Below are 25,244 nucleotides of genomic sequence, written 5' to 3'. Positions count from 1 at the left end.
CTTTTGACAAGACACTGATTTAATAAAATATTTATTCATCGTAAAGTACATAACAATTTCTTTATATATCTATTAAGTAGTAACTAATATCCTTTGTCTCAGTTGCATAGCTATGTACTTAATAAATATTACGTTCACTACACAAAATTCAGTCATGAGAATATTTTGGTGATATCGAAAAGCTGTTTAATGTTATACGTTATTTAAATATATTATAACAATGTATAAGTACCTACGATGTGGTATGCATATATTGTACACATATAATATGTTTTCCAGTGCAATTTTCCAGATTTAATGAACACGCCGTATATAAGTACCCGTGTATATGTGTACATAAATATTTGTGCTTAATACATTTCGAGTTACGTTACATATATTTTATATTTGGAATGTAAACGATGACAATGTTTTCTTTATAATACTCTACAATGTATAAAAATAAAATTTCTTGTTTATGCGATACGTAAGAGTTCATAATTACTAAAAAAAAACACTATCATTATGAGAATTGAATGCTGAAAATTGTTGAATATGCAATTTTAAATTGAGACAAAGAGATATAAATATTTTTGGTAACAATCCGAAGTATTTGTGGCTTCTCTTCTAACAGTATAATAATTTATAGTTTCTTTAGATCTAATATTAATGCATTTACATTATAAACTTTTATAAAACATGCATAACATATACTCACGTTCGTTAATAAATCATTGGTTTAGACTAGGATAAATGTAGATTCATAAATTCATAATCATAAATATTTGTTCAGTTTAATTAGTCACTATTAAATATACTGGATAGATATATTTAATTCATATAAATCAATTTTAATATGGATTTATAGCAATATATACAATAATTTATATATACGACTGTTATTTATTTATATAAATTATTATATATATCTATATATATGTGTGTGGATATATATGTTGATGGTTTAGTAAAAAAATTTCAGTATTATATGTAAAGGCCATGAATTAATAGAAACTGCTCTATATGTAATTTGAAATGCAGCTGGTGTGCAAGTACAGACTTACTCCAGATTATCGTATTACGCTTAAAGGCACTGTCATGTTGCGTGGTAGACGATAAGTAATACTTGCAGCTATATTGTCGGGTAGTTCGTGCCAAATATATTTTCCGCTGGCAGGTACATCTTCGACAGGCAGCTTGAACGATATTAATAATGTTAGACAAAGCCCGTCTCCTTCCTGTCCCCCACCGAACTCTACCGAAAGTATGCCATGCGGCTTGTGCTGTGCGACTCCGCTTCCAAATAATTCCTAAATAAGATATTTTGGAAAAAATAAAGATACATTATCGTTTGCTAAGGGACAGTGGTGGAAACTTTCTATTCCATGTATTTCAGTCACGGTGTATTATCAGAATTTATACACAAAATACCAACTTACCTCCATAAAATTATGTAAAGTAGAGAGCAGACTGCGATTTGGAGTAATTTCACAAATCGGTAAATAAAACGGTGTCGTGTCTGATATAAGAACATGTAATTTATTCCTGTTGATAAAATAAACCGTGAGATATAAATTATACGCCAATTATGCGAGAATGTTATATGAAATTTTCATCGTGAAAATAAACTGCACTTTTTATTAAGAAATTTCTGAAATAACATTCAGAAAATCACGCACGTGTTTTGTAAACACATTTTTAATAGAATACTCGTAAATGAATGGGGTATAAGGTAAATTAAAAGTTATGTTAACGTGGGTACGAAATATTATTGCAATATAGAATAATTGATTTTAGTAGTATAAATCACAATTTATGTCGAAAGATTTCTAATGGTTAGTATTATTGGTATGAGAGGAAATGATAATATATTTGAAATTAAAATCTTTTGTTACAAATGTACTATATACACAGATGGATGTGCGTGTGTGTACCTAGTATAGTCCAACTAAGCCTTCATCCATATTCATAGTCAGATTCTCGTTGTTCTGTTATGAAAACTACCACCAGTGACCTTATACAAAAAGCACAAATACTAAAGGAAAGTCAAGCATAAGCAATAATACATTTATAAAAATAAACTAAAAATCTTAGCAGAGTATTCTTCGCACGTATTTCACTTACGTTGCCCTTCTCTTCGAACTGATTATAAGTCTCAACAATAATTTGCACAATGATTTATTAACTGGCATTGAGCACGGATGTTGAGGAATATCTTTATTCATGACATAAGATTTACCTCTTTCTATCAAAGAAATAATATCATTCGATCTAAGCATTAGATCATTTATATTGTAAGCCCAACATGCTTGCAAAGATTCTTCATTAGCATCCTCTAATGTTTTCAATTTGCCACCAGTTATTTTGCCAGTAAATACAAATCGAAACCATGAACCGCTTGCGCATTCTACTAGTATCAATGATTCCGGCTCTAATATAAGACCTGTTTCTTCTAGAACTTCTCTTTTAACGGCATCGCATAAATTTTCATTAGGTTCGACTCGACCGGCCGGTAAATACCACTTGCCATTACAAGAAGCTTTTGCTTCCTGTATCATTAATACTTCCCCCTTATCGTTTAAGACAATGGCAGCAACAATGTATGTTACAGTCTTTTGACAAACCGGTACATAATTATTTGACAATTGGACTCCTTTAGTTCCTGAGGGATGTACATATATTCCTTTGGATAAATCGTTAAAAATAATATTCAACAACCAAAGAAGAAGAAAATGAAACCATAGTAGGTATAACAAATCTATGATTAGCTAAGACTGAAATAAATTAAATGCACTACGATTCCTAACATATTTGTATAATTTATTTGTAATTTCGATAATACTGCGCAATAAGGATTTGCATTTAAGCTTTTAGATTACGAAACACAAGCGGATAAATCATATTTCTGAACGATTTATATTAAAATAAATATGCAAAGTGCATTTTTACCTATATCATTCTGTCCGGCATGGCTAGCTTCGTGACTATCATTAATTTCTAAAGGATGTCCAGCTACTAATAACTCGATTTGTTTTTCGATAGTTAACGACATGTCGCTTCTAATGTACCACTAATTTTGAATTGTGCGCACGACAAATATGTATGACTAATGTGTTAAATGTAATGCACCATTTCTACTAATTTAGTAATTGACAAGGTTATAAACAAAGTGAAAGTAACAATGATCGCACATGATAGAAATATAGGCGTGTGCATTCAGAATACAGATGCAGTTATCCGCCTAATCCACAGTCAGACCAACTGCCAACTGCATTCCTGGATCAAATTGATTCTCGCACAAAATTTAAAATCTTTCCACGAACACTAAATAATATTTAAAACGGGTGAACAATTTAAAAAAAAAAAACAATAAAGACACTAATAAATATTTATTAAAGACAGAAACTATTGTAATTTTTATGTAACTAAAGTTTACACTAAAATGTTATTTAGTAGAAATAGCGTTCTCCCTTTTCTTCCGTATAGCATCGCGTAAAAGTTTGTTTAATATTATTTAATATAAAGTCTTTATCGAAGTATTTATTATAGTATTATCTAGGGAATTATAACTATAACAGAAAGCCATGCTTTAATAGTATATTTTTTATGCAACCATACCTGTAAAATCAGACAATTTTGTTCAAGTTTCGTGATGTTTCGTATGTAATAGCAAAGGGAAATCTAATATAACATTGTATAATGTAATATGAAAAGTGTTTACACAGAAAATTCACATAGAATGGAGGCTTTGAGTGTGTTAATTGCGATAGGTCTCATTCATTGTTCGTTATTCTTTTTCGATGTAATCTTTAAGGTACATATTTTGGAAAACAAACGCAGTTGTAGTACAAATATATTATAAGATATTAGGATACTTCAATACCTAACGCAACTTAATTGTAACATGTATGTTTATAAAATACTTGATTCAAAACCAATCATTCAGAAAGCATTATTTCTTATCTTTCAGACATGCTCACATTATCCGTACCTTTACTTTTTGAAAAACACTGGTTTAGAAGTTCAAGCGTTGAGAATAAAATGGTTCACCACAGCATTTAATCGTAAGATCATAAAATGGGGTATGGATCGGTCCAAATTTTGGACAGCATGGTTCAATGCTGGTGTTATTGTTAGCGTTATTCTGTTGCCTCTCGCGACACTTGCAATTTTAAGGATGACATTCAATATATGGACTAATGGACCGTCCCTAGACAATAGTAATTCTGAACCTTTGTTAGAACCCATGGTAAATTTCTTTCAATATAACTTTTAAGTGCTTATTATTTTTATAGTATTTATATAAATCGTTTCGTTGATAGTACACGTTAAGTGACTAGTATTATTTACGTACATGACAAAGCAGCCTTAAAAATGATAAATTATTGAATCTTTTAATAAAATATAATAACATTCCTATATACCAGGGTTCTGTTTTTTTACAGTTACCTGGAATAGATGTACCCTTTAATGAAATTGGGTATTATATCGTTACATTAGCAGTTTGCAGTATCACACATGAGTTGGGTCATGCACTGGCTGCAGCGAGGGAGGACGTTCAGTTATTTGGTTTAGGAATACTTATTGCATTCACGATACCCATCGCTTATGTGCACATAAGCAGTGAGCAACTGACTTCGTTACCATTAAAAAATCAGTTACGAGTTACTTGTGCTGGAATTTGGCATAACGTAGTACTGGCTGTATTAGCTGCAACTGTTCTTATATTTTCTACATGGTTATGGGCACCGTTTTATGCCCTTAGTAATGGAGTTTATGTAAAAACTATTTTGCCTGTAAGTGAAATGTATGCACCTCTGAGTTCACTTTTTACTTATGCATTAATCATAAAATCAACCAAAGTTACGAAATGGTACATCCTTTTTAGGGTTTATCGGTTTTTAAAAACTGATGTTTTAGATTTTAAAAAACCGGTTTTATGTATTAGAATTAATATGCAGAAATGAATTAACTATTTAATTAGAAACATTTTGACTTGAAACTCGCCTCGGACACAAGTATATTGTAGTATGTATCAGTTTACTCATTACTGTAAAACTGTATTCATGAGTTCATATTTTACACTGTAAAAAATTTATATTTTGTGCGGATTTTAGTTTTCTTTTTCATTTGGTTTTGTATGCAGTCTATTTTATTGTGTTATATTTTTGTAGATCCATAAATATTAAGCAATCTGAACATTTTTAAAATAAGTACAAATATTTATTTACTATTTTAATTATATATTTTTTGTGAAAATTCGAAAACCGGTTCAACTGGTTTTTGGGGAATAGTGGAATTTGAAAACCGGTTTTTTCAAAAGTCGGTTTTTGTATAAACTCTAATCCTTTCAGTTATAAAAACATATGTTTACAGAATTCACCTGTATTAGGCCAGACAGGACTCCTTGAGCAGGATATAATATACAAGATAAATGACTGCCCTGTAAAGCATAGCGAAGACTGGTACAATTGTATATTAAATACAGTAAATGAGCCTGCTCTTGGATACTGCGTTAAACAGTCATTTATTCAGGTAACATAATCTTTTCTCAACAGTTTATACGGCTTTTAATCTTGGATACTTATATTTCACTGTGTACATATTAACATAGGAATACGACGAGTCAGTCCCATCTAGGCAGAAAACTAACGGTGTTATAAATTGCTGTACATTGGATGGCGAGGCTGGTGGAAGTTTGTGCTTTGAATACATCGAGGGACCACAAGCTGCCCCTCTTCATTTACCCCCGCACTCTTGCCTTCCAGCCAGAATCATGATTAATCAATCGCAAAACTTTTGCCATGCCAGTCATGAATGTGTGTTTCATGACACTCATTGTTTAAAGCCTTCCCTTGACAATATTACTAAGGTACATAAATATTATAATAAAGACGGAGGAGGTGCGCCTCCTTCGAAGCGACTTTAGTCACCTCCTTTCAGGTAGCAAAATAAATTTTACTAATTATTTCTGTTACAGATTGTTCAAATAAAAAGAAGAGAAGGAAAGGATGTTCTATTTTTCGGACATCCTGCAGACATTTATAGAACAGTTGATGTGTCCGATTGGATACCGAAATATTCATTTCTCAATCCAAAATTGCCAGAAGCTCTGGCGCTCCTTTGCAAATACATTACAATATTTTCTGCAGGATTGGCAGTTATTAATATAGTGCCTTGCTTCTTCTTGGATGGGCAATACATTATAAATATCCTTGTAATTTATTTATTAAATTTCACACCGCACAATAAAAATATCAGACAAACCATTATATTAACAATAACAAGCATTGGTACGTTACTTCTTATCATAAACTTATTGTATTTACTTATGAATAAATTATTATAAGTAGTAAGAAAGTGTTGTTAATATTCCAAATTTATATTCATGGTACAAAGTACATTGTAATGAATTATGCACGTATATAATCTTAATGCCACTTTGTATCACTTATTTAGATACATAATAAACCTTGCAGTCTCGTTTGTAGAATTATTTACATCTTTGGAACAACAAATTGGACCACATAGGAAGATTGTATTACATAACGTATTTTTGTATTTCCTGGAGGTAAGTTGCAGTAAACATAATATAGTGTGTGTAATCTATTATTTCCAAATTCAGTATAAAAATAAAACTAATGCTATGTTCTAATGTGGTAAGAAAAGCAAGTAACCTTTATGTTCTATTTTCAACATAGTGTCATGATTATACTTATTGCATTATAAGATTTAACTATTACGGGAAAGTGAACGAATATTGTGTACCTAGATTACGTGTATAATATATTTCAATTAAATTAGTGGCTATTGTAAAATATTTTTGTGGCTAGTATTTCCTTATCTGATATAATAGAAGTATATTGGGTTGTATAAAAAAAAGCGATGTTATCGTTTTGTCGCTGCATCTGCATCTAGAGCTGTAATACAAAAATTATTAACAAATCGTAATTTTCAATAAATAAAAATTCTATCGTTAATGTTCCAGAAAAGTAGTTTTAGTTAAAATTTTCCGAAATCGAGTTACATGAGTGGCGACGAAAGAAAGTTTACACCTTTTCAAATCGCACAACTTTTTTAGAATTGGTCCAAACGATTTGAGTTTCTTTGAGAAGCTGGAAGGATTAGTTTGCTAAAAACGATCTTTACTATTTTTTTCGCTCTTCCGACCAATTACAGTTTTTTTCATACTGACGTAATGCGTTACTTAGCAAACTAATCCTAGCTTTTCAAAAGAATTCAAGTCGTTTGGGCCGATTCTGAAAAAGTTATGCGATTTTAAATGGTGTAAACTTTCTTTCGTCCGCTAGGGTATATAAACCTTTAAAAGAATTTTAATAACTGACAAAATATTACGTAAAGAGGGGGTGTGAATATCAAATCTTACGTATTCTTATACTGGGGGAGGGAGGGGATAAGAATTTGCCAAAATTACCCTACGTAATTTAAGGGCAGCCCCTAAGGCCAAGGTAGAAGGCAACGATATACTTACTCTTTCCATCACAAGCGACAATTTTCACTTTATCTACCATTGCCACTTCTTGAACTTCTCGAAATTCAACATCATTAAGCATAAATGTCCATACATTGTCGCAAAATCTATAAGTATTTAATTTACCAGCCTGAAAATGATAATATATGGATGACAGTTACAAGACATCTTAAACTTAACTGCCAGGGCCGTTCCTGGGTTTTGGCCATTCAGGTGCAAAAACAATATTGCCGCCCTTATTAATTCAATATTCTTTAATTAAGAATTTAATATGCAATGCTTACTTTTATATCTATACATACATCATTTTGAACAGTTATCATGCAAAAGAGTTTCGATTATTATTCTTATGTATCAAAATTTTACATAAAATGGGCGGCCTGTGGCCACCCTTAGGTTTGGCCGCCTGGGTGTGAGAGCACCTTCTGCACCCCTGCCAGGAACGTGCCTGTTAACTGCTGCAACTATTATTAAGTGTATGATGTTGAACCAATGTACCTTAAACGTAAGTCTCGACTTAACTCTGGTGGCGAGCGCTTGATTTATTGCCTTATCAAATTGCAATAATACTTTAATTGCTAATTGTGGTGTAATTTGTCCATACTGTAACATTATATTATTACATAATTGAGAATAAAAATTACAGATTATGTACGTAATTTGTGGCTGAAAGATAGCCTGAATTTTTACTACTATCAATACTTTTTGTACTTTGTACATTTAGTTAGCACTCAACGCAAATGAAGTATGTCAAAAATCTTACTGATGGGCATACATGTATTGTTAGAAGTATACACGGTATCATATGTCGTAATATTGTTACAGTTAATGTTTCTGTTATATAGAAGATAAACACGGAATTTTTAGATTAATTCAGTGTTAAATACGTTCAGCACCCACTGGAAATTTTAACCTCGATATCAGACATGTTTAACGTACCTGAATCAGTTCATCCAGACTTTCTTGTAATGAATTACCCAATGTCGTGTTTCGATATAATTGATAAGACATTGTCTTTAAAGTACGATAGGCACAATATTAATGGGAATCAATGTTGTCTAATGTAAAAGTAAACTTCATGCGTAATGAAAACGTTCAACGGTATTTGTTGATTAACTATATTACTAGCCTTACGTCTGTATACACGGTATACAATGTATACCTGTGTTAATTGACCAATGAAAGCAGAGAATTATATCGTAGAGAGATGTAGTATATACAATTTTTTATTTTATTAGGCTAAACAGAGCTTCTGTGCATTGAAACTGTATTAGAAATTTATTTTGATTTATTTATAGATCATCTCATCATTCTAAGGGAATAAATACAACGATGAATATACTATACAGTTTAAAGAGACAGAAATATACAACGAGACGGTAAATTTATTGAAGAAATTAAATTTAATTTCTATTTATTTGTTACATATAGTTTTTGGTATTTTCGAAAATATTGCAATAATAGTAACAACAGTGATTTTACGGCAGCGTTTTCTGAATTCGTCACCAGGTGGCTGCGAACACTTATCGAATCTCGCAAGTTGTCCGTTACAAATTTGTAAACTAATTTTTCAATAAGATATTACTTTGTAAGAGAATAGAAAAAGGTAATTAATTCTTAATAGTTTTAAATAATAACTTCGAAGTGCTAAGTTTCTACGGAAGCCTACCGTTTGATTCGTCGCTTAAAATATAACGATAAATAATATTTGTTACATGCAAATCGCAAATACGGATTCATTTTAAGTAACTTGCCTCTCAGTGGTTGTCGCGTACCTACTGCGAAATAATGAAAATAACCCTTCTACTAAAAGAAGCGAAGGCAATGTATCGCATACGTACTAAAGCTATAACGAAGAATAGCTATCCTCCAGTCGCATGTGCAACACGTAATACCTTGTGAATGTTTTATAATGCTATCTGCAGATGGTCAATACGGTAGGTAACTGTAACACCAACGTGGCCCTTATCCCATGATCTTTCTGAAGGGACACGTGGTGCAACACTGCGAGACCTCTAGTGCTGCTCCCCCCACCACTTCCTGCGCAGACGAATCAAAATTGAGAGAGCCATTTGAAAACTTGAGTGGAAAGCAAGTTGTAACGTGCACGCAGTTAGTTCGTCGGTGACATGTCAATTAACGCGTCGTGCCTATTTTTATATACACAAATTGTGGGGCAATAAGCAAGTGCTTTATAGTTAGTCAGTTCTATGTACGACAAGCATACTCCAGTAAATGTCTGTCGTGATTTCAAGTTCATTAATCTACGATTGTATGCAAGCCTTCGAAGGCTTGGGACATTTTCATCGTTCGAAGTTCTGTGTTCGTTGATTCCGTGTTCGTCGTGACGACCGTGAGTGACCCTTTTCCTCGAACCTGAAACGTAAAGCGTGCGGCGCAGACAATAATACAATAAAGGTTCGACGACTGGCAGATAGTACGTGAATAACGTTAATCCATAGTGGGGATACGCATTCGAGCCACGGAGGGACGAGATCAGTAATGACCATGAGGGTGCATGACCGATGCCTCGGTGGACAAACCAATGTACATTTCCCGCGCAATTTTGGCCGCCATGTTGACGTGCATTACTAATCGGTACCTCGTGGAAGAAGATCTGCTTTCGTTTTGGTTAGTTTCTTTCTTTACTTTATTCTTACTTCGAACTCTATTTCTATATTTCATAATTACTTGTACAGTTATTTGTTAAGCTGATGTTGTTATTTGTAAGTATTTATCAAAGGTGCAAGATTATATCAAGAAACAGAATTTGGTTGTAAATTATAAACTAAGCTTGCACATACTTTTTTACATACATTTGAGTTTAAAAAGCATGGCACATATATTCAAAGGCACATTATTTATATAACATGGGTAACTTTTCGTGTACTATTAACAGGTCTTTCTTCTTTCAATTAGATATTTTCAATTTTCATATTCTTTTGTTTATTATGCACAGCAGAGAAAGTTTCGAATAATACTTTGATAGTCGCTTCTACATTGCGACATTGGTTAATTAAGATATCGAAAGTTATTAACGTCCCTATTAGCATGTATTGTTGGCATTTTAATGACCAACTAATTCCCAACTTGGGGAAACTGTCGACCAACCAGAAAGTTAAATAATTAAATGAACAAAATTTGTTTAAACTTACGTTCAATAATGTTTCAATAATGAATTATGTAAGATTATTTGTTTATTACCAAAATGCACTGTTCAAGCAGCATTGCTCATACTTTTTGGGCGCCTTGTATAGTTAGTAAAGGCATCTCTTGTGGTCCTTATAATTAATTTCAAGTCCGTTTTGTGTCAAATAATTTCTGCCGTTTGTGGTGGCGTTGTAACATTGCTGTGCGAAGTGCTGCAGTTATACACACACGCGCGCGCTTGCTGTTTTCTCTCTCACAGATTTCAGGCTCTCCTGAACGCTGACTACGCTTCTGCTGTTCGTTGGCTCAGCTTCTCGATCTTTATGTTTCCCCTTGTGTCGCGTTGCTCTCTTTCTTTACGCGATTTTATAAAGACAATCAGAACCTCCGCCAGTATGTTTTCCGCGAGCGACGAAGGCGTGCGCCAATTATTTAGAACTCGCTTCCTTCCCTTTACGATTGGTCGACTTTTTAAGAATTGATAAATTACGAGCGTAATAGCTGGACCAGCTCCAAGTCGCTAGCTAGCAATTGAAAGTTCTTTTAAACTCGTTCTGGTAACTTACCTCCCGTAGCAGTAGGTGCTTGCAACTCTTCTCCGTTGAATCATCTGTTTCGAGTTCTCATCGAAACGCAATATCATGATGTATCACGGTGTATCGCGATCCACGTTTTAATATTATAAGTTGTTTACTATTGTGCAATATCTTCTAACCATAGTGGGTACTTCATCATATTTCCTCTATTTTCAGATCGTATTGAGACTTTCGACGCAAAGTTAAAACAGTTCTTGAGTGGTGAACGCCCTAAGCTAAACGATTCTTAGGTTTAATTCTTATAGAAATTTCTTTATTGAGCATGCTTTTATTATTACCAATATACACACGCGGCAGTTGTGAAACGGGGTAGTAATGAAAGGTGGATTGTAATCCTTCATCTCCGTTCGATCGATAATACAATGTCGAAAGTTTTGCTTAATAAGTAAGAGTGCAACTTCACCGCATTAATTCAAACAAGGACGCGAGACGTATACGAGGCAGTCTCCTTACCATCCTCCAAGTTTAGATGCCCAAGTAATTACGGGTGAAAACTTTAGCGGGCGTGCGAAACTTTTCTCGATAAACCGAAAGAGGCACAAAGTCCTCCGAGCCGGAAATGAATAGGCAGTTCCATGAATTTACCCCGCGAAAATTATACCCTCCTCAGCATGAGTTTCTTCAGATTTATTATCGCCGCGGAGCATTGAAACATTGCGCAAGATTCGAATACACTTGACGACAGTAATAACCCATCCTTTCGGTTGCACCTCCGGCTCAATTCAAACGGCGCGGATTCCTCAGACCCGGGCGTGTTTAATCCTCTTAAAAGGCGAGGATCAAAGGTGTGAAACGAGAGCCCTCGAGCCGGATAGAATCGCCAATAATATTTGATCAGCACAGTTATTCAAATATTTTTTGCGACCGCTCGTCGTTTACATTTCCCTGAATAATATAGCCGCTCCGCGGCGACTAATTGTAAGTGTCTTAGCGATTCAAATCGCCGGCCGTCGATATTCGGATGGGCGAGCCGCGGGCGCCCGACTTGTCCTTTATAAATCCGCTCGCACCCGCGGCAATCTCAACGAGAGATCGCTCGCACCGAAGCAAAGCAAAGGTCAATTAAGTCGATACGATCCGTGACGAGTGGAAAAATGGACGAGGGACAAAGAAACGGGGGCATACACGGGGCGATTGAAACGCACGGTAACAGGAGCGCAGAGGCGGGAGGAGCGAAGCGGGTCGGGTTTTCGCGGCGGCCGGGCTAGGAAAAACCAATAAAGGGAAGCGTAAAACTAGTCTTCGCGAAAGCGAGACGAAGTCGCGGAAAGTCGAGGGCGTCCGTCCAAAGGCGCACGCATTCGAAGTTCGGTAGCGAAGTTCGGGCTAGACTCGACGAGGCGCGGGGAAAGGTGGTGGAGATTTTTCCAGAATCGTGGAGAGCAGGGAAGATAAGGTCGCGCGGTACACAATGGAAGATGCGTATAGTAGGATTCGAGGTCCAGCTTGTCGGAGGAGGACATTGAACGGAGCGAGTTGCTCGCGCTAGAACGGGACACCGGCATCGATCGGATTCCTCTGTGCGAGGGTGCAATGAAAAGCATCTTTAAGAGTAGTATAGCGACGTCTCGGATAGGGGTTGAGGTTGGTTCGGGGTAAAGGTGGGTTGTAGGGAACGCATGCGACCGGGGTGGGGGGGAATCCAGCAGACTATTTGTACGCGCAGCTCGTCATCCAGAAACTTTGCAAGAATAATTTATTACGGGTATACGTGCCATTTAGAGACGTGGGAGTTATTATGACAGAGAACTTTATCCGCGATAAAGGGAGCGGGGTCGGCTTCGTTATTCAATCGATGGAAGTGGAAAGTGCTCGGCATAATAGGGGAGCCCGAGCGTCTTTCCAGAAAGATTCTCTTCTTATGCGACGTAACGAAACTGTTCTTTCCGATACAGGTTTCGGGGACGTCGTTGGTAGGGCGCCATTTGTGCTTTAAAGCAATCCCTTGGAATGTCGTTGATTCGTTTTTTTCTTTTTTTATATACTTGGTTCTCCCGAGAAACATTGGTGGCTGACGCGCACTCGGAGGTATCTGAGGAATTTCTTCGGCTATGAGAATTTAGCACTCGACTGTACTCGAAAGTGGAAGTTATGTTTTTTTGCCAGCAAGTCTCGCCTGTTCGTCGATAAAAACGTAAGCGGGGCTGGGCCCCCGGGTCGGCAGACTTGGGAAACTCCTCTTTTCCTTTCGGTCACGCATCACTTACCAAGTAGCGTAGGGGTGCGCCATGAAATATACGCGAGTTCTTTGTTGCTCATAGTTTAGTAGATTTTATTCGCGTCGTTTAATGTCAAAACGATATTCGCTTTGTCCCTGTTAGTAAAAAGAGTCCGAAAGGCCACGTTGCATTGTAATTCGCTCGACTTAAATGCATCGCTCGGGAAAAATACCTCGAAGTGGCATTGTGAATGGTACAGAGGCACCGATTTCGAATGACGTTCCATTCGAAGTAACTCATGATGCCATCTGAGAGCTTGTTAAAGGGAGAAACTATCAAGAGCACGAAAAATGGAGGGAGCTTTTTCTGTTTCCTCTTGCACAACAGGGAGCGAGAGGAATGGCGCTCTTACGTTGCGTTTCTCCGGAATGCAGAGCCGACTCGGTTTGACTCTTACCTTCGCTTTTCGTCGCTTAACTTTCCACGTACCCGTGTCTTCGAGAAATGAGAGCGTTTCCTAAAACTGTTTCAAATGCCGACCGTCAAAGGTGAAGCCGTAAACTCAACTTCGGATTAAGCTCGAAGGGTAGAAACGGATTTCGAGAAAATAGCCGAGGATATACAGGCGGGAGAAATGATCGTGCAGGAAATGACAATATCCACTTGTTACGTCGCAGAGATCTCCCTAGTTTGTTGCAAAGAAAGAAAAGGGGTGGGAAAGAGACGGAAACCGCGAGGAGAGGAAAATGGGAATATCCGTATGTCGAAGGAGATAAGTGAAACGGCGATTGAGCTTAGCGGGAAAGAGAAAAAGGCACGACGGCGAGCGTCGCCGTTGCCAGGGCAATGAATCGCAGATTGACGCAGGCGTCACGACGTCCGGCCACGCGCACACCCGTTTTCTACTCCCTTCCATCCCTTGTCGAAGCGTGCCGCTGCTTAAGGCATACGCTACAATAGACGTTCTCTCGTTCCACTCAGTTGCTCGGGCTCACGAGGTTTGCCGCATTATGATTCACGCGTAAATGCCTCGTGGCACGGACGGTGTCCGTGCACTGGACCCTTTACAGTTTTCTCAATTGCTAGGTGTTCTTCATCAAATTTCCTTTGTCTCCAGTACCGAAGTTGGGAAACTTTTCGAGTGCTAAGGTTCGAATTGCTCCCATCCACAGATTTTGTTCACTTTCTTAATTTCGAGAGTACTACAGTTAGTAATTCAAAGATACTTAATGCAGAATAATGTGGTTTTCATCTTACTTTCACTACCAGGATGTGTACACAAGTCTTTGTGAAAAACTTCTGTTTATTGCAGTTCTCTGGTAAGAAAGATCGATCGAAATCGATCAGTTCTTCTCTCTGCTAAGCTCTAACAATACCGGAGAATTCTCGCGTTCATTATTCATTACCATTCGACGATATCTCGTCGCATTATACACCGCAGTACGGCTTGCATCCGCAGTGTATCGGGTTGCTCTAACAACACGTGAACTTCAATAACGCTTACTCGTAGTTAATCCATGCCTAAGTGCATTCAATTCGTTACGTATGCGGGCAACGTTTACGCTCGTCTAGCGCCGCACTTGCGTCTGATAAATCACTGTCGCGGTTCTACTAATGTCTGATCGAACACGTCTCGACCTACTGCCTGAAAGCAAAATCTATATCCCTCGCGTTAGAAGGCGACAGACGCGCAGCGGCGCGGTTTGCCCGAAAACCTGGCCAAAAGTCATATTTTCAATTGTAAGGTAAATTGTTGAAATATTTTATTGTAATATGACTCTAAGAAGATAAACATGTAATATGCTAACGTTAAATATTTAATTAGTTGTTCTGATTGAAATTCTGATTCTTAAAAGTATTCAAAATTTTGTGATTTATATTTATCAGTCAAATAATTACAGAATCATTACTATAACATTGATATGTCTATATGCATTCTTTGACATTATTCTATTGCTGTGGAGATTATCACAAGACTGACTTGTGGCCTTTGGTGATGAAAATTTGGTTTTCCCTGTAGTGGGAAAACGAAAGTTCCTTAAAATGCTAGTCAATGTGGTCATTTGGCAACATAGTCGTGGTCATACCTCTATACCAATTTTTTCTGACCATAAGGACACGTCCGCATCTGCGTTACTCGCGAAGGTGTATAGGCTGGCGATTCCTTCGATTCCATTTTATGACCTTACCTGGGAGCAGTGTAAGTAGTTAATATTCCAGCGAGTGGAATTTCCTTATACGGTGGTGCTGAGCTTCGACAATCTTTTGTAAATTATGCCACAGAATTCCAGAATCTTTCACAATTGTGTGCAATCATCACAAAGCCGTTAGACGAATCAGCCGGATCATAAGTATGTTGCGCGTTGAATAAGCATGTAAAACAAAGCGGAGAACTACATTGATGCGCACAGAACGGATTGGAAAATAAGAATTTAATACTAGAATTGTATATTAAGTGAAAGGGGTCCCATTTTAAAACATTAAATGTGTAAAGACTGAACTGATCGGAAATTATATTCGCGTCAGTGTGTACATAAACGATGATATAGAAGCAAAATTCTGCAACGGTGCCTGATTTTGCATACCTCGAGTTTCAATTTACAAAAAAGAAACGGAGGTTTATCTCGCTTTATCATCAACTTTTTCCTTAACAATAGACAAAAAATGTGTACGTAGTCAGTACAACAAAAATAGTGCATGTGATCCTACATCACAATATGCACTACTTACTCTGATAGGTAGACTGGATAACCTGAAAATAAATCCTAAAGTAGCTCTTTAAACTTCGATCGTCAACTTTGAACTGATATATCTTGAAAAGGGCTGCGGTTAAAAATTTTCAATTAGCAGAAAATTATGCAGAGATAGGGTATAAACGAATTGCACTAATTAGATTTGGCAAATTAAGATCTTTGCATTTGGACTTTTGGCCAGGTTCTCGGGCAAACTCGCCACTGCGCGGCGGCCTGAACCAAGGAGATTACATCGACTGTATCTTTACAACATCTCAAAGGAAAGTTGCTCAGTTAGACCATCCGGAATCGATTCTTTATACATGTCCGTTTCACTACTCCTCGAACTTTGGCCCAAAGGTGCGCGGCCAGAGAAGCGTCGTTGCGTTAGGAAGTATTCGTGAGAGTGCACTTTAGATTGTAACGGGCATTCCCAGGACAAGAAGCTGGCTAGCGGGTTAGCGAGCGAGAGGAAATAAAGGTAGAAAAGATCGGTGGCACGCGGGATATAGCGTATGTCGTCGTCGCGGCAGCGTCGACGTGTTGTCCGTGCCGTTCGGTGGGGGGTTGGAAAAGTTGGGCGAAACTTCAAGGAGAACCAGAGGGAAGGAAGCGTAGGATACGCGAAGGAAAGGGTATCTGGGCGGGGGTGGGCTACAGGGGGAATCGGAATGAAAGGAGGGATGGATTCAGGTGGCGGAGAAACGTCGTGGATGTGTGGAGAATCTGGACGTCGGTGTTGGTAAACGTGGAAAAGACGAAGGTAACGGCGCGGTAGGCGACGCTGTGGGTGAAAAGAGAGAGCAGGAATGATGTGTTGGTACCGGTACCGGTGTTGGCGATGTAGGTGGTGGTGGAGAGACGGTGGTAGTTGTGGCGGTGGTGGTGGTGGTAGCAGCGTGTCCCGACGCCGGGAAAGTTTCGCTGAGAAGCGCGCGGAGTGTGAGAACGCGGTGGGAGCGAGACGGTTGAACCGTCGAAAGGGGACAAGAGCGAGAGAACGGGTCTCGGGGCGAGAGGGTGCAAAGGGGATGAAGGAGAATGAGAGTGAGTTTGGAGCGAGTCCGGAGGACGGTAACGCGGCGCGGGCAAGGTTTTCGTCTCCAGTTCCCGCTAAGCGGCCGACAGGATTGGAACGAGAGCTGGCCCGTGTACGGTTGCACACGCGGGGGTAACGTGCTTTTTGTCAAGGTAGCGTGCGCGGTGTGACACGGTGATTGTTGGTTGGAGAGCGCGAGAGAACACACGCGGCACGCGCTACCGACAGAACGACCGGCCCGTGGCCTGGCGTGTGTGACCGACCGGGCGCAGGCCGGTAACATAACGAGCGTAATAGCGCAGCAGTGGGGGTTTGTTGCACGAGTTTACGCGTGCTAACGGGGGTAGGCCGAGTTCACGCGTGGCACTACGGCCGCGGAGGACCACGAGCGAGCGAGGTCGACGAGCGCAGACTGCGTCTTTCTCCTCGCCTCTGCTTTCTTCTTCCACCTTCTTCCACCTTCCGCCCTCTTCCCACCCCGAGCATCCCCACGTTGCCATCCTCCTCCTACGTCTTCTCTGCCTCCTCTTTCTCCTGCTTTTCCTTCGTCGACTCCTACTCTCGCTGGTTCGTCTCTCTCTTTCTCGTATTCTCTACCCCTAGTGAGATATTGATTTCCCTTAGCTGACTCCCACGAGGGCTGGCGGCAGGCAACCAGGTACGGCTACCTCCGCGAGTAGACAGCCTCCGACGATGAGAAGGAAATCATCGGCCATGCGTCGAGTATGCACTTTCCAAGTTTCAGCGGCCCGACACCTCCGACACCCCGAAAACCGCCCCCTGGTTTCACGCTCCCGTGGCGTCGATCAGTTATCGCTCTCTCAAACAGACTTGAACCGTGCCGCGCATTTCTCTATGCCTGCCACGTGTTACCCACGGCTCGCGTCACTTTCGTCCCACATGTGGAAAGTTTCAAGGGACTCGCGTCGTTAACGTCTCACGCCAGAGTAACACGCAGCTACCGTTCTATTAGTGGTAAAGTCCGACGTGATGCCGCGAGGAAGATTTTCTTAACGTCGCAAGTACTTCATGACCTACTCCAAAGTGTCCAAGTTGTATACGCGACGGCCGTGCGACTTGTACACCTCTCCAACAGTCTCGGATACAGCTCCCGATCATAGAATATTCATCGGTTCTATCCTCTGAAATCCATCCATTCGATTGGACCCGATCTTCAAATTATTGCCAATCAGCGAACTTTCCCGAGAGTTTGCCGACTAAGTAGTCTTCGTATCGCAGCTATCTTTCCGAGCGTTTAAGCGCACGCTCGGCCCGCTTCAAGCTCGCATTAATCTCCTTTGTCGCGCGTCCAACTACCCCGGGAGCGTAAGCTTTTCTTTCGCCCGTTGGCTGCCGTTCGGGAATTCGTAGGTGCTCCAAGAAACTTTTGCGAAGTAATCCGCCATCTTGGTTCCTGCGCGTTGCTCGCCGCCGGATTCGCGAGTGACTTGAAACTTTTTTATTTACCGCGTTCATGCTTACACACAGAGACAAAGGGGGGTCGGAGAGGGGGACCGTTTCCCCTACTCAAACTCTGGACGGGGTGTACCGTGGGTATCAACCCCCCCACCAGCCTCGTGCCGCCTGTCGTTTTCCAGTAAAGTTTTCCCGAGATCCTGGAGACTCGCAGCGATGTGCAGGGGTTGAAAGAGAGCGAGGAGAGGGAGTTTGAACGAGGGTGGGGAAAAGCGAGACCGCTCTCCGGTAGCGTGCGCTCACGGGAGATCCCTTTTCAGCGTATTCTAACCTAGTAACGAGTTTGCTCTGTCGGTAACGCCGGACGCGTGCCAGCGACGAACGTGTCGCGTGTTACGCGGGGTGACAGTGGGATGAGTAAAGTGGTGGAGGACACGAGGCACGATAGCCGCGATAACGCTCTGAATCGTGGCGATCGTTTCTTTCCGATCCCGACGATCAGTGTAACTTAGAGGAACGCGTGGATAAGTAACGAAACGCGTGACGGAAACGATCGAGTCTTACGGTCAGTAACGATGTTCCGCGAAACGTTCGGTGAAATTGCAAACTGCTTGTTTACGTCGGCACTCGTGATTCGATTTCATCGCAGTGAGTGGACACGCTGACACGATGCCCGACAAGTGTTTCAGACTGGACGGGATTACTGGATGATTGTGGCTATCGGTTTGCAACTTGTAAATCACGTACGTATGCCCGTCATTGCGCGTGTGTACGATTAAACGAGAGTAAGCTATGATTTTCAGGTCCGAGATATTTCCATTTTTTTTTTTTTTTAGAACACTGATCGAAAGTTTGAACCTTTGCTTATTAATTCGAGACGAGGTATCCGGAGTCGTTCGATGAATGATTTAACGATCGTTGAGCGGTCCGTGTGCGATCTATAGGTGGAGATCAGTTTCGTAGAAAGGAGCAGCGGGGTTATTTTCTAATCTCTGCCGTTATTGGCCGCGAATGCTCTCACCGGTGCCGCGTATTCTACCGTCTCTGGGGACAGAATAGGTCAGCTGATCATTTACCAGAAACTATATAACCGTCGCTTGTTGCGAGAGTATCAACGCTTTTGATTATCGGGATTCCGAGCGCGCAGACTCAATGTGAGATTAATCCTCTGTGAGCTCACCCCCTTCCCGCTATGAACTTACCAATACACGGCTAGTCGCGCCGTTCGAAAGTTTCATGAGCGTCGAAAAGTTTTGCGCTCTCGTAGTTGCGCGGATTTGATCGAGAATCGAGAGAACTTTCTGCTTGCTCACGACCAGCAATTGTTTCTTGCGTGTTATCGAGTTTGGACGTAAGACGCGCCGCTGTATTTTGTATTTGCAGGGTCGATGGCTAAGTCGTCTTGTTAAACGTGTGAATAATATAAGAGCAGATGGGATAGGCTCGATGTGTGTGTTCCATACTTTGCTTCTACAGTTGTACTGTGTAACTATAAGTCCGATAAGAAGCATAGACTCACGAGATATATTCATTTCGGCGCCACTATTTGGCACGTTCAATTCTCAAAATATCAGAACCGAAATACTGAAAATCTGAATATCCCAGTGGGAGCTCTCTGTTTTCTTTGTTTACAGTTACTCGTTTCATTTAACCATCGCTCGAATGTTTTCTCGATTCACTACGATACAAATGGATTGCCGTCCTTAAATTCCAATCTGACAGATTTCGGAGCGCCATAATGCGAGCTTAAGCACGAATTCTCCGGCATGGAACTTGTCGTGTTCTCGGAACTACGCGAAATATTGCACCGGCCGGGTAATTGTTAAAATCTATGTCATACCGGAGAGAATACAAAGCGTCCTTCGTGTACGAGCCGAAAAATGATTTTGAGTGGGGAAAAAACGGGCGCAAATTACGCTCGGCAGTTTTTCTGAAAAAGAACTCGCATACTCCCGGATGCGTAAACCGTCGTGTTTTAAATTTAACATAGCTGAAGAAGCCATACATATAAAATATTTCGCTGTCCTTAGCTTTTATATCGCGGAGCTGCACAAAACATTCGGTATGAAATGTCTTTTTCATTCTTCCATTATGCAGTGATTTTCATGCCCCCTCAGCCCCGCGACGAAAGGGGCCTCTAGATAAGTATTTCCTTCGATCTTTGCGCGCGTTTTATACGCGTTAAAGAATAATTTATCAGCATCGCGTCACCCTTACGTAACACTGGTGCTCGATCACTCGATAACCTATATTATTTCACGAGTACAATCGGGCAACACAATGGGCCGAGGGTATTCTCTCTACCTTGCAACACGTTATATGATATCCTGTCCCCGTTTAGTAGCACCTGGGATGCAGTCCGATGCATGAAAAACTAGAGAGGCACTAATTAAGCCGCTATCATTACGGTTCCGCGGTGTAATTCCGCGTTGTTGGCATTGTGCTTCGAATTCCGCCAAGTGGCTGTTGGCCGGGTGCTTTTGGAATCCTCCGAAGCGTGGTCCAAGGCCTTTCAACTCAAATTCCACGCGCGTGCGTCTCATCGTCGAGGTTGACGCCGTCGCCGGCGACGTCGTCGTAATCCTGGATGACTCCTGTTGTTTCCTCGCCGCGCCTCGCAAGAACGCCGCTCACGATGTTAACGCCAGTGTTTCGTGGTCGTTAGTTCTTTATCCATACGCGCGCCCTTTCCTCGATGCTCCAAAAGAGTAAACGCGCCATGCGCCTAGATCCGACACAATACCGAGCGCGGCGAAAAGGGAGCTCATTAAATGAGTCTAAATCTGCCAGGGTACATCTATCATTGCCTTTCAGGAGAGTGGCTAGAAAGTGGCTCCTATCGCGCACGAACAATGCCCTTCCTGAACCTTCTTTCACGAGGGACGTATCGAAGATGCCCCAACATGAATTATCGTATAAGGGCTTGGAGTTTATCCTGTAGTTCCACTAGAGAAATCATCAGGATTTCTCATAGCTGGTGTTGTTATTGATCTGGAGTTCTTGGGCAGCGATTTAGATACAGATTTCAATATTTCGGGCATTCATCCTTATTTTTGTAAATCACAGGGAATGAATTGCCCGTGGTAGGGGCCGTTGTGTATAATTTATGCTCGCTGTTAAGTATTCTTTCTTTCTCTGTACTCTATTCGGAATATAACGTACAATTCGTTACGTTATAATTTCCTTGCCTCCGCAGTTTACACTTTTCCATTTAGCAGCGAGTGAAACGTACCGTGAATTGTGGACGTGGGTATTTACATGCACTTTTGCAACAAACATTGTGGACAACGTACTATTTGAATCGCGATGCATCTATTATATTTGGGATGCATTTAATACATTGAATCTCGTAAATTGTGTCGTTAATAAAGAATGCATATATTTATTAAGTTCAATGGAGCAGTGTTCGTGCAATATTAATGTACATATTCATGAGCAACTGTTTAGAAATGTATTCACGTAAGAATAAATGTATAGGATACAGGCACGGAAATGTAAATCTCTCAGGGAGAACAAACTGAAAGTTTCGCGAACGTAATTTCATATTATTTGTAACTTCGTGTGGAATGGCTTTTCTGTAACTTCGATACTAAATAAAAATTGGATAAGAAATTGCTGACCTGTGTCAAAGTTCGTACATAGAACATGTTTGATCCCTCGAGTTCTTCCAAACTCTTATATCGGGGGCGCGTTTGCCAGAGTCTTTACGAATGAATAATAGTGATGAAACTTGAAATCATATCGATTCAGTCAACGATGGTCCCTCGCGAGACCAATCGTACATTTAGAAGATTCTTATATCTTCTCTCTGACACGTAACGAATTGCTTATAGCAGAATTTTCGATACATACTTTCTGTACTCCTTTTCATCTAAAAATGCAAACATTACACTGCCGTAGCAGACAAGAATTATCAGCAATGTAATATACATACATTTTTGTTTCTGCATATAAAAATCTTGGTGTAAAATAAAGTTTTAGACATGTTTTCGCGAACACAGCAATGGGAAGCGTAGAGTCTGAGTTCAGTCATTAAAAGCTTTGTTTACCGGAACAACTGACGTTCTGGAATGAGCAATGGATACGATATTTCAAGCTTCGGTATCCGTTCGATGGTTTTCGTGCTGACTCTTGGCGAAAAGGCTCGAAATCGTTGAGAAGTTGCGGGTGCCAGGACAGATGAATGGGAAGTAACGTATAGCGAACAGTGTGGGATATAATAGCCACGTAAAACTGGGCGAAAGCATTGGCACTAGACAAACCAATTTATCTATAAAGTAAAAATAGAAATATAATATAGGGTAGTTATAAAATCAATTCAGAGCATGAGTGCGAAGAATCACCTGAAATATTGTACTAGCTCCATAAACAGATAACTGTATGAATAGGTACAGTGTATTAAATTTGTGGGACAAATTTTTACACTACATTCTCCACAAATTAGTCATTCACATCATACATAGAAAATATAACACGAACGTCTCATATTTAGTACTCGAATTTGTCGAATTTTTCGGTATTCGAATACTTCAGTTGCTCAATTATTTGGCGAATATAAATCGAATATCCAAGTATTCGAATACTGTTTGAATACTTAAATATTCGAATAGTATGGTGTGAATTATAAATCAAGTTCTTTAGGTTCATTTGTCAGGGTGAAATCTTATAAGCTAATTTTGACCCACTTCACACCATACTATTCGAATACATAAGTATTCGAATAATAACATTCGAATACTCAAATATTCGAAGTTTATTCGTAGCATTGGAATACTTGTAAAATATTCGAATATTAAATTATTCGAATAGTCCCAGCCCTAATATATACTTGATCGCGTCTAACCGCATACTGACCCTTACTACTGGCCCGCCTTATCCGTTAAATAAGCCGGCGATCGTTTACCTCAGACGTTTTCTCGGAGTTATATCGTATCAGAATTCGTCCAAACGAATCCGCTTGTTAAACGAGTTTTTAGATATTCACGTTTGCTCAGGAATCGCGACTAGCTTATCCCCTTCGATCGGGGGGGATTATCCGAAAAACCGTGGGGCGCGGTACCCATCGTCTTTAGATATCCGTTTGGATAGTTACCGGTAACTGTCGTGCTCCCAAGAGTTTCCCTCGCGGGTCGGTCCAATTGTTTTCGCGCACAAATCTCCGATATCACCGTCCACCCCCAGTTTCCCGCTGTCCGCGTCTTTGTTTTTCCCTGATCCCGAAATCGAAGTATCGGCATCAGCCCGACGCTGCCGCCGCCGCGAACGAAGTTTACGTCGTAAACTTCGGGTCTTAAGGGTGGAATTATAGTTGAGTAGAGCTTGCGCTAAGCCACGCAGTTGTTACCACGGTGAGCGCTTTAAAAGTTGGTCTTGGGTGTTCGTGTTCAGGTAGGGTGGGCGAGCGGGCGAAGAAGACGAAGAAGAAGCCAGAAGAAGCGAGTGCGCGCCGTAGGATAGAGGGGGACGCAGGAACGTGGTTAAGTTGCCAGGAAACTTTGGTAAAACTGAAAAGTTAATTTCGTCGTGTTAAATTACTCGAGCGTTGGGGCATTAAACTTGCAAAAGTTGGCCGGATGACTGAAATACGTACCTTCCGCCACCTCCCACTTCTTCTTCCTCTTCTTCCGTCGTCTCAGCGGCTGTGTCATCTAATACGCGATACCACCGCAATAATTTAATTATTTAGACTTGCCTGTGCCCATTAATATCAAAAACTTATTGCTGGATAAACCGTTCGTATTTATAAACAGTTAGCGCAATGGTACTGGCATTACTACTTTAATCCAAAGTACCTAGTTCTTGGATTTCATTTGCTGTGTCCTTAACACGTTCCACGCGACCATTTCTGAAGCTATAGGGCAGGTAGTGTCGGTTTGTGTCTTCTGACATCAGCCGTGCGGAATGTGTTAAGGGGGTAGTGGACTATTGGATACGTAAAATCGTTAGTTTCTTTGACGCTAAATTACTTTGATATCAAATAATCGTTATAGGCGTGCTTTTCACAATCTATTGTGGGCACGTCTGAGAGTAATTACAAAAGAAAATCGTCGGAATTTATTAAATTGTCGATGTTATTAATCGTTTAAGATAGCCGCGGTGCAGGTGGTGTACCTCGATTCAGGTGAGCCATTCATCTGAGAGCAAAATGCTTTGGGGTGAGTACTTTAGACACTGAAATCTACAGAGTGGAACTTTGCCGATGAATTTGAACAAAAATTGTGGAAGTTACACACGAATCAATTTTTTCCACATTTTTATGGAACAAAATCGTGTTTAATCACTTATAAAATGTTTCACAAATATCCAATGTTGATACGGGAGTTCCACTCTGTAGAGGAAGGACTTCTACACGCCCAGTAAAAGTTTCAAGTGAAAAGATTCAATGGTTCAAGAGTTATGATGTACATCGTGTCTGACAATAGTGTTTTGCATTCAATTACGTTCGCTGCTATAACTTCTACAATTATTTGAATTTCTGCATGAAAATTTGTTTAAAATGTTCATAAAGGATAAGACTTTCAGAATCGGGAGAAAATGTCGATTTTTTAAAGCTGAAATAGTCCACTACCCCCTTAATGTAAAACTATGTCCACTACTCCCCTTCATTAGAATAATTAGGACATCGATCAGAGAATATTAGTGGTAGATACACAATGGTGTATGCAATATTGAGATTGCGAA

The 25,244-nt window shown here is 39.9% G+C and overlaps 4 protein-coding genes across 17 annotated transcripts in view; 2 read left to right on the top strand and 2 right to left on the bottom strand.

The window, feature by feature from the left end:
• Positions 1-15: 15 nt before the first annotated feature.
• On the bottom strand, positions 16-3,259 carry LOC143372927 (8-oxo-dGDP phosphatase NUDT18). 2 transcript variants are annotated; one of them, XM_076819601.1, is made up of 4 exons: positions 2,929-3,259; positions 2,104-2,662; positions 1,419-1,524; positions 16-1,289 (listed from the first exon to the last, which is right to left on the bottom strand). In XM_076819601.1, the coding sequence occupies exons 1-4, from the start codon at positions 3,029-3,031 to the stop codon at positions 1,050-1,052; spliced, it is 1,008 nt and encodes a 335-aa protein (XP_076675716.1). In that variant the 5' UTR covers positions 3,032-3,259; the 3' UTR covers positions 16-1,049. The 2 variants fall into 2 exon arrangements, with proteins under 2 accessions (XP_076675716.1, XP_076675717.1); XM_076819602.1 differs by having other exon boundaries at positions 2,104-2,641; positions 2,929-3,253.
• Positions 3,260-3,531: 272 nt separating this feature from the next.
• Positions 3,532-6,339, top strand: S2p (membrane-bound transcription factor site-2 protease). Of its 2 annotated transcripts, none has more exons than XM_076819575.1 (6): positions 3,532-3,793; positions 3,950-4,228; positions 4,425-4,775; positions 5,356-5,514; positions 5,594-5,851; positions 5,960-6,339. In XM_076819575.1, exons 1-6 carry the CDS (start codon positions 3,686-3,688, stop codon positions 6,326-6,328), a joined length of 1,524 nt encoding a protein of 507 aa, XP_076675690.1. In that variant the 5' UTR covers positions 3,532-3,685; the 3' UTR covers positions 6,329-6,339. The 2 variants fall into 2 exon arrangements, with proteins under 2 accessions (XP_076675690.1, XP_076675691.1); XM_076819576.1 differs by having other exon boundaries at positions 3,532-3,885.
• Positions 6,190-8,734, bottom strand: Tfiia-s (general transcription factor IIA subunit 2). Its single transcript, XM_076819606.1, has 4 exons — positions 8,411-8,734; positions 7,970-8,074; positions 7,472-7,601; positions 6,190-6,899 (listed from the first exon to the last, which is right to left on the bottom strand). Exons 1-4 carry the CDS (start codon positions 8,480-8,482, stop codon positions 6,868-6,870), a joined length of 339 nt encoding a protein of 112 aa, XP_076675721.1. The 5' UTR covers positions 8,483-8,734; the 3' UTR covers positions 6,190-6,867.
• A 622-nt stretch (positions 8,735-9,356) lies between these two features.
• The window catches only part of LOC143372918 (uncharacterized), a 315,074-nt gene continuing 299,186 nt past the window's right edge, over positions 9,357-25,244 (top strand). For 3 of the 12 annotated variants that reach the window (XM_076819560.1, XM_076819557.1, XM_076819555.1), the window contains exon 1: positions 9,542-10,102. In XM_076819560.1, the coding sequence (XP_076675675.1) occupies positions 9,990-10,102 (113 nt within the window). In that variant the 5' untranslated portion in view covers positions 9,542-9,989. Of the gene's footprint in view, positions 9,409-9,540; positions 10,107-18,929; positions 19,307-25,244 lie in introns of those variants that run through there. The other 9 variants (XM_076819556.1, XM_076819566.1, XM_076819565.1 and 6 more) reach the window with 7 other exon arrangements.

The sequence above is a fragment of the Andrena cerasifolii genome, chromosome 9 (assembly GCF_050908995.1).
Source record: "Andrena cerasifolii isolate SP2316 chromosome 9, iyAndCera1_principal, whole genome shotgun sequence".
In the NCBI taxonomy this organism is placed as follows: domain Eukaryota; kingdom Metazoa; phylum Arthropoda; class Insecta; order Hymenoptera; family Andrenidae; genus Andrena; species Andrena cerasifolii.
Note: the sequence above shows the minus strand (reverse complement) of the source record. Positions and strands in the feature narration are given on the sequence as shown.

Bases quoted from the DNA above. Each gene is read 5' to 3' on its own strand.
- Tfiia-s (XM_076819606.1), bottom strand. From the start codon at position 8,482: ATGTCTTATCAATTATATCGAAACACGACATTGGGTAATTCATTACAA. The intron at 7,602-7,969 runs GTACATTGGTTC...TATCATTTTCAG, and splicing joins AGTCGAGACTTACGTTTAAG to GCTGGTAAATTAAATACTTA. The intron at 6,900-7,471 runs GTAAGTATATCG...TTTGTATTACAG, and splicing joins TGTCGCTTGTGATGGAAAGA to CTCTAGATGCAGATGCAGCG.
- S2p (XM_076819575.1), top strand. From the start codon at position 3,686: ATGAAAAGTGTTTACACAGAAAATTCACATAGAATGGAGGCTTTGAGT. The intron at 3,794-3,949 runs GTACATATTTTG...CTTATCTTTCAG, and splicing joins TTTTCGATGTAATCTTTAAG to ACATGCTCACATTATCCGTA. The intron at 4,229-4,424 runs GTAAATTTCTTT...GTTTTTTTACAG, and splicing joins AACCTTTGTTAGAACCCATG to TTACCTGGAATAGATGTACC.
- LOC143372927 (XM_076819601.1), bottom strand. From the start codon at position 3,031: ATGTCGTTAACTATCGAAAAACAAATCGAGTTATTAGTAGCTGGACAT. The intron at 2,663-2,928 runs GTAAAAATGCAC...ATTTATCCAAAG, and splicing joins TGCCGGACAGAATGATATAG to GAATATATGTACATCCCTCA. The intron at 1,290-1,418 runs GTAAGTTGGTAT...TATCTTATTTAG, and splicing joins CTTTACATAATTTTATGGAG to GAATTATTTGGAAGCGGAGT.